This window comes from Galeopterus variegatus, unplaced genomic scaffold (genome assembly GCF_000696425.1).
Source record: "Galeopterus variegatus unplaced genomic scaffold, G_variegatus-3.0.2 Scaffold7256, whole genome shotgun sequence".
Taxonomy (NCBI): domain Eukaryota; kingdom Metazoa; phylum Chordata; class Mammalia; order Dermoptera; family Cynocephalidae; genus Galeopterus; species Galeopterus variegatus.
Window position 1 is genome coordinate 2424 of NW_007733367.1, and position 8993 is coordinate 11416.

An 8993-nucleotide genomic window follows, 5' to 3' on the forward strand; every position below is an offset into this window, starting at 1 on the left:
AGGATTTCCCACCCTCAACAAGTACAGTGGAGATTAAGTTTTGGGGGGACTTTCAATCCAAGGCACATTGGAAAATTGTGTAATGTGAAATGAGTGAGCATAAAACAAAGCTAGGGAAAATATGGGCAAGTTCTTTCATCTCTCAATATTATTGGCAGTAGTAACATAGTATTTGAGGCCTGTACTTGGGAATATATAGAACTCGTTTGGTGGGAATGTTATAGTAGTACCCTGAAACAAAGTGTCTTTTTGTTTCTGTATTCTTTCTCTAACCATAGCCAATGCATTATGAAAAAAGCTTCATGGGTAGAAAATTTGTTAGGAGAATTTTCAGCATTGGTAGCAATTGCTTTTTTAACTAATTGGTTTGTTTTTTCTCTTGCACAGGTCAATTTGTTGCGTTTGATTACCTCTCACCTCCTCCAAGCAGATAAATATCATACTGTTTTGTCTCAGTTTCATGTTTCTTGTTGTATGGATCACTGATTGAAAAATAGATGGCCTTACCTCGTCTCACAGGAGCCTTGCGCTCCTTTTCAAATGTCACCAAGCAAGATAATTATAATGAAGAAGTGGCTGACTTAAAGGTAAATTTTTTAGATGAAAAACATTATAAACATAGAGTATGGGCAAATATTTAACATTCTTTTTCTCAGTTCTCTATGTGCTTAAAATGGAAATTTTGTCTAGTTTGGTATGAGACCAAGAAGAGAATGGTTATACTGATGTCTCCTATGGGAATACTTAATATTAAGCACCCATAGCTTTATTGTCAAAGGGAATAATCAGAACTGCAATAATGAATCTTTTGTTAATTTTTCTGTTGCTAAGGTCCCTGCTGCAATTAATTTTGTAATGTAATCTGTACTTTACCTTTGGATCATCTAAGTTTTTAGGTTTCTGGTAAAATTCGTATCAAACAGACAGAAATAATATCTATACCTGGGAAATCTGAATGTTAATCTCTTGAACTTAGTAGTTGGTCTCATAATTGACTTGTCCTTATTGGTAAGTGAGGCATTTAAGGTTTAAAAAATGCTTTTTTTTTTAAAGCCACTTTATGACTAAAACTTCAGAAATAAATTTTAGAAGAGACAAAAGTTTATATGCACTCTATGTTTTGACTTTTATAGTAAAGGCTGACCCCTGCTTTAGTACTAATTATGGTATGGAAAAGTTTCCTTATATGAGTCAATTTTACAATGAACAGTGCCAGTTATACCCTTACTGCAAGTATAATGTAGTTAGATTGCACCAGTACAAAATGGTTATCATTTGGAGCATCACTTTTGTCTTATTGAGGGAACATCTTCAGTCACTTTCCTACATAGGTCCCAATGACTGCATTTTCTAAACCACAAAGTAGGGCATATGATTTGGCAAAGAATTTCTTCTGATGGTTAAACTTATATAAGTCTTATAAAGGTGTAAAATAAATAATGTATAGTTACAAACTTAATTAATACTATAGAAAAATAAAAATATATGATATCAAGACCTCCAGAAAATTCTAGATGCGTAGTTATAAAATATTTAGAGGAAAGATTCTTAGAAATGTCCCTGATGCGGTATATTAGTTTGCACAGAATAACACAAAATACTGTAGATTGGGTGGCTTAAATGACAAAAAAACCATCTTCTCACAGGTCTGTAGCTAGAAGTCCAAGATGAAGGTATTGACAGGCTTGCCTTCTTCTGAGGCTTCTCTCTTTGGCTGGCAAATGATGACAGCCTTCTTGCTTTGTCCTCACATGGTCTTTCCTCTGTAGGAGCACATTCCTTGTGTCTCTTTGTGTGTCTAAATTTTGTCGTCTTGTAAGGATACCAGTCAGATAGGATTAGGGCCTACCCTAATGGCCTTAACTTAATCATCTCTTTGAAGGCCCTGTCTTCAAGTACAGTCACATTCTGAGGTACTGAGAGAGCTGCAACATATGAATTTTGAAGGGACACAATTCAGCTGATAACATATGGATTCTGATCAGCTGGTAAATGCATGTTTCCATTACCTGTGATGAATTTCTTTATTTTTAATCTTTAAATTACTGTAGTTTCTTCCTGAATGTGATTTTATGGTATATGCATCTTCTGTTTTAAAAGGTATGAGAAAAGAACAAAAGCTATAGCCATTCATACCATTTTTATGTATTTTGGACATCTTTGAAATTATTTATCTTTAAGTTGCTGATTGTAAAAATTAAAATATTAATAATAAGCTTTATATTATGGATGAAACCTATGGAGACATTTAAATACATAAATAATGGATTAGCTTTTCACTAGGAAAGGGTAAATGTTTTAAAGGCTTAGCCATAATGTTGTGAACTTTATAGGCCTGAAAGAATATGAACTGTACATGGGAAGAAATGAACCATGTAATGTAGTATAAGAAGGAACTGGCCTTATCCTGTTTTGAAAAAACAAAATTTATGTTAATTGCTGACTCCTTTTTTGACTTTACTGTAGAATAATAACATCATTTCCTAGTAGGTTGGAATTTTATTGCTAAAAGCTTCTATGTAGCTTCACCTAAAGTTTGACAGTAGAAAGCAAAGATTTGTAACAGTCTTGATACGTTTTTTTTTGTCTAATGATATGGAATTTTCTTCGATACAAAACAATTCACCTTCTTTAGAGTGGTGCTGTTTTACATTTTTCACAATTAAAATAAGGAATATTCTATATAGTTAATCAATATTGCTATCTTAAATTTGAATTATTTCCTGTCCTCATCTTCCTAAGGCCCTTTGCAAGTTATTCTGTATTAAGGACACAACAGAAAATTTTAAATTTAGAAGTGTGTAAGGACTACATGCTTATCCCATTTCATTTATTCTTGTAGGCTTTTAAACTTTTTTTTCCTGAGGAAAGAAAGTGGCATATATAATGAGCCTTATTTTAATGTAACTTTTTATCTTAGAAAATGTCCAACATATATGAAAGTTGAGAGAAAAGTAAGATGAATGAATCTTTATGTACCTGTGACCTCATTGTAACAACTTAATTTATTTTATGACCTATCTTATTTCATCTCTACCTTTGCCCATTCTCCTCCCCATTAATACCACATTGACTAGTCCCATTTTAAATTAGAAAACTGAGGCAAGAAGGTAATGGTGAATTATGCATTATCATCAGTATAACCAAAAGTAAAATTACAATTTTCTATCTGACCTACTACTTTTTTATTTGGTTAGAAGGCTTTGTGAGTTTTATCCATGGATCAAACCCAGTAGTCTGAGAGAAAATTTTTATTGCTTTATATGCTCATTTCTTGAGAATGGGAAGATTTATTGTGTTAAGAAAGAGTGTGTATAGAAAAGAATCTCCCAAATGCATAATCTGTGCTAGGATTATACTTAGGAAAGCAATGCTACTTGAATATATTGAACCCATCATGGGAATCTAGTTTTCTTTAAACTCCTTTTATCAAAAAGCATGACATAAAGCTCTTATTTAAATATACTGTAGCCTAAGCTATGTTAAAAACAATCAGAATAATAGAAGGAGGTATGTGGGATGTTACCAATTGTTGCTGTCTTGATGTTGAACTTTTTCCTTTGCTTTGTATTTTATTTTGCTGTAGGAAAATAATTCCATAATGAGTATGCATTGTAATTAAAATTGAAAAAAAAAAACTTTTATTAAACCTATCTTTTAAAAAAGTAAGACTTTGAGAAATCACATTTAAATAAAGCTCCTTTTGAGAGCAGTCAATTTGGGTGTAAATAAATACAACTTTGAATTCTTTTAATTTTTTATTTTTATTATTATTATTTTTTTATTATACATACATGTGGGGAACTTTGAATTCTTGTATCTAGTGCATGTTATATAAAATAATGCAAAATGTATGCAATAAGAGATGGATTTGAAAAAAAAAAAAGAACTTTTACCAATATTTCCTTATATTATGCTCTCTGTTTCAGATAAAGCGATCCAAACTTCATGAACAAATGTTAGATTTGGACCTGACATGGAAGAAGATAGTAAAATTTTTGAATGAAAACCTGGAAAAGAGTAAAATGCAAAGTGTAAATGAAGACTTAAAGGATATATTACATGCTGCAAAACAAATAGGTATAGTTTTTTGTTTCGTTTTTTTTTTTTTTTAAGAACCAGGTTCAAATGCAGATTTCTTATAAACTTATACTATGTAGTGAAAGGTTAAAATTTCCAGGCAAGTATTCATAATTATGAAAGATAGTCTTATCTATCAAGGAGCTTGGGATAGAGTGGTTGGGGTGTGGCGTAGGGGGGGAAGTAAATTTGTAATTACAACAATGAAACATGAGGGATTTTTAGGAATTTAGGGTTTGCAAACCATTGTCTTAATTGAAATAAGGATAAGGTAAATTAAAAATTTAATGTAGTTCCAAGGAACCTTAAAAGCCATGTAGCTCAATTTCTTGTTGTAGATGCTCACCTAGCACACAGTAAATGGCAGCAATTAAGCTGTACTTTGCTTCAATTCTTATTTCACACCAACATTTTCATCAATTGATTATATTTGAAGGAAATTATCTTCTAAAATTATAATACTGTATACTTAATGCATGTTACTTTCCCAAGGTTAAAAACAAAACTAAATGAAACAAAACAAATGACTCTGGTAAAACACCTGAATTTGTACATTGAAATTCATCATATTATTCCAAACTCTGACAACTAAAAAGAATAATTAACACTACTTTAGTTGTAAATTTTCCAAATTCAGAAGTTCTGGACCTACAAGAAGTCCAAACTCATACTCTGGCTGTATGTGATCTGGCCTGGCCTTTCTCTCTGACCTCACACCATCCTTGCCCTCACCAACTGTGCTTCAGACACATGGCTTTGTCTTCCTCAAACTCACCGACCTGGGTGCCTGTTTTGGGGTCTTTGCACGTGCTGCTCCCTGTGCTGGGAATGTTCTTGTGTTCTAATCTTAGTGCTGGTAGATTTTTTCATGTCATTCGAAACTCAGCTAAAAATTATGTCCCTAATGAGGCCTTCTGTGACCACCAAAGCTCAAGTTGTTACCCAGTCACTTTTTATCTTATAAACCTCCATAACATTTTCTCCATAATATTTATCATTATCTGGTATTTTGCTTTTTTGTTTATTGCCACTAGGATACAAGTTTCATGAGAAGAAGATCTTATTTTTCTTGTTCAACACTTCATCCCAAGGGAAAATTTAGATCCTTATGTTACCATATGCTGGTTGGCAATTCTCTTCTTTTCATCAACTTTGAAGGGTGTTTCTGTTATAGCACGTAGACTTAAACACTTATTTATGATCATCAAATATTTAAATTTTTTCTTCAGATATTTTGACTTTTTTTTGATACATCATTTAACTATCTTTGGTGTGAAATTTAGTGTAATATTGAATTGAATGTCCTCATTGTTTTAAGTTGTGAAAGTATAAATGTCATGTTTTTGCAAGTAGATGATCTTCAGAAGTTCAAGAGCTTTAATACAAATTGAGTTTTCTTAAGCCCAGGGGAAATAGAGCACACTTTGATGAGAGTTGTGATAGCTTTTGGCATAGAATTACACTGTATATTTTAAACATATAGAGGCATTTTGGGTTCTTTGGAAAATAATAGTGAAAATGCAGAAGCTTGGGTTCATCTAGATCACCTTGACTAGGATCTTAATCCTTCTGGTTTGGCATAGAATTACACTGTATATTTTAAACATATAGAGGCATTTTGGGTTCTTTGGAAAATAGTAGTGAAAATGCAGAAGCTTGGGTTCATCTAGATCACCTTGACTAGGATCTTAATCCTTCTGGTTTTCACTGTCTGTATTTGTAAGATGTTGGGGTCACCTGGATCTGATTAAAGTACTTCTCAAAAACTGTACAGAGTGCCCTTCTTATTCTTTAGTTCCATTATTAAAATACCTCAGAATACTTAGCAAAAACAGTTATGGAATATTGAGTTTAGTACCATGACTGAATTGTCTCTTTTTATAAATTATGTGGAAATTAAGATTTTTTAAAAAAACAAGTTACTGTTTAGACAATTTACCTTAATATCTCAGGCCACAAGTCAAAAGATATTGTTTTAAATACCAGTCATTAAATGTAATCCTAGTGGTTTTGCCTGTTGTTGAAACATTTGATTCATACTTAGGGACTAATCAACTGACTGATGTGTTTAAAGGATTGATTATTTTGAGCTTTAGTGTTTGAAAAGAATATTTCTGTGACAGATAAAATCTTAGTGTTAGATTTAGGCAAATGCTGTTATACCTACTTTTTAATACTGTGCTTAAACTGAATAACGATTAGCTTTAGTGAAACTAGTAATAGTAGTCAGCCATTGTTTCTAAATGAAAATGCTGCTGATACTGGAAATGTAATTAAAAACTAGCAACTTTGAAAAGATTAGTCTCATGGGGAAAATGTCCTGTGATTTCTCTTATATTTGTCCTGTAGCACAGATAATTTTGATGTAATTTTATTAAAAAGGTAGAGCAAGAGAATAAAGAAAAACAATTATATTTCATATGAATATAATATAGTATATGGCACTTGTTTAAGACCATGTGTATATTGATTAGTCAGAGTAATAGATCCAAGGATACTTCAAAGAGTTTGTGGAAGAATGGAATTAAAAGATAATACATTCTTTCCATAGACTTTTTGAAATACTCTCATATTTTAAGCTAGCAGAAACATCAGGGAACATGTTGTCTGATCCCTTCATTTTGTATGTGAAGAAACAGGGCCCATGGAGTTTAAGTGAACCCTGTGGTTTGGTGTGTGGTAATGGTAGGCCTAGATCCACATTTTGAAATAAAAACTTGATAGAAATCCTAGATTCTTACCTTTCCTTTTCTTGTGTTCAGAGGCCATGTCCTGCCAAGTAATTTTTAGCTACTCTTAAATTTCCTCTCTCTATATATTTACCATTGCCCTATTTCAGGCGTTTACCATCTGTAGTTTGAACTACCGCAGTAATTTATTGCCACAGCCAACTTCTTCACAGTCATTAGACTGATCTTTGTAAAAGGCAAAGCTCATATTTATCCCCTGCTTACCCTTTAGACTAAATTTCTTAGAATGACACATAAGAAAAGCTTCTTTATGAACTGACATAATTTACTTTATCATCTCTTTGCCATTGTATCACATGCAACTTTTACTCCAACATATACAGTGTTTACTATCTTAATTTCCTGAACAGTGCATACTGTTTCTCTCTGTCTGTCTGTCTGTCTGTCTATGTATCTATTTATCTCTTTCTCTCTCTTTTTTTAAATTTTAACAAACCCTTGGGCCGACCCCGTGGCTCACTTGGGAGGGTGCAGCGCTGGGAGTGCAGTGGCGCTCCCGCCGCGGGTTTGGATCCTATATAGGGATGGCCGGTGCGCTCACTGGCTGAGTGCGGTGCGGGCAACACCAAGCCAAGGGTTGTGATTCCCTTACTGGTCACAAAAAAGACCAAAAAACCCCCCCAAAACAAAAACAAACCCTTGTCTCGAGAACTGACTCTCAATAGATTGCCGCAAGGGAGCTGCTCTGTTACATACAAAATCCCGACCCAGAAACAGGTCTTCTACAAATGCTTTAGTACCAGGTTTGCCATGAACATGAGTAGTGTGGTGGCCTCCCTGTTTCCCGGGACAAGGGGATTTCCGCACTCCTGTGTGCAGCAGGGCAGGGGAATGGCTATCTGATGCCAGCCAAGGCTCTGTGGAGCTGCCGTTTCTCTGTCTTTCATGTGTTAAAATAACCTTCCCTGTTATGTTCAACTGGTGAAATGCTTCTCATCTCTGATGAAATGGCTTAGGCTTCATTTATTCATGTCCTCTGTGATTCCTTCTGATCTAGACAGTGTTCCATTAGACTATCACCTACTTTTTTTACAGTACTTTTATTTTTGTTTAATAATTGTTTATTTCTGTTTCCTGCCTGACGGACTGTGAGTGCCGTGATGATACAGGGATTACAGAGATCACAGCGTCTTTTTACTCAGGTGCCTAATATGCTGCAGGGGATACAGTAGATGTTTAGTAAAGAAATAATGTATCCTCTACGGTGTTCACTACCTGTAATGCTGACAATGTCTTACAAGTGGCAGCTTTTCTCTTTTTTATTTTTCAGTATTTCTCCCAGTTTACATGTAATATAATTTCCATACCTTTTTACAATTTGATTCTCCCCTGAAGATTAATTTAATAATTAAACCTAGCTTTAGGGAGAAAGTATTATAAATTCTTTAAAAATAGTATTCTTGACCCTTAATCTTAGTATATCCAAATACTCACTGTAGGCACAACTATCTCCTCCATGGATTTTGAAAGATAAGTATAAACTTTGTCAATAAATTTTATGTGCTCTAAGTAAAAACATTTTTGAAAATAAAGAGGTCAATATTGAGAGTGACAATCAATAAAATGCATTATGTATTAGGCATATATCTCTGTTACTTTGAGTTTTAAATCACCATTTCAGGAGGCTGATAAAATTTGCACAGTATAGATAGAAACAAGGAGGAGGTTCAAAAATGGTGGGCAGGTAGGTAGAAAGACCCTACAGTTTCCTGATCAGCTCTGTAACTGAATGTCTCTCCCAAGGCCAGCACAGAATGTTTGAAGTTATCCCAGAACACAGTGATCTAATGATTTCACTCTAGTCTGGATACAGAGCAAGACTCAGCCAAAATTGAACTAGTTATTTTCAGTATTTAAATTATTTTGCCACACAAAGGCCTGTTTATTTTGCCTTCTCTAATTTATAACCCCTGATTCATTTGGGTTTTGACATTTTCATGCATCTTATCTTTATGAGTTTGTCTTTAAGAAAGTATGAATCGGGCCAGCCCGGTGGCGCACTGCTACAGTGCGCCGCTTGAGAGCGCGACGGGGCTCCCTCCGAGGGTTCGGATCCCACATACAGACCGGTTCCCTGCTCACTGGCTGAGTGAGGGGCGGGCGCAGCACTGAGGGTTGCGATCCCGTTGCCGGTCCCGGTCCGGTACGGGTGCGACACTGAGG

The 8993-nt window shown here is 34.3% G+C and overlaps 1 protein-coding gene across 1 annotated transcript in view; it reads left to right on the top strand.

The window, feature by feature from the left end:
* Positions 1 to 444: 444 nt before the first annotated feature.
* LOC103607224 (activating signal cointegrator 1 complex subunit 3-like) overlaps positions 445 to 8993 on the top strand; it is a gene marked incomplete at its 3' end in the record, with an annotated part of 94088 nt that continues 85539 nt past the window's right edge. Inside the window, exons 1-2 of the mRNA XM_008591753.1 lie at positions 445 to 587; positions 3930 to 4080. Coding sequence (XP_008589975.1) covers positions 498 to 587; positions 3930 to 4080 — 241 coding nt within the window. The remainder of the gene's footprint in view (positions 588 to 3929; positions 4081 to 8993) is intronic.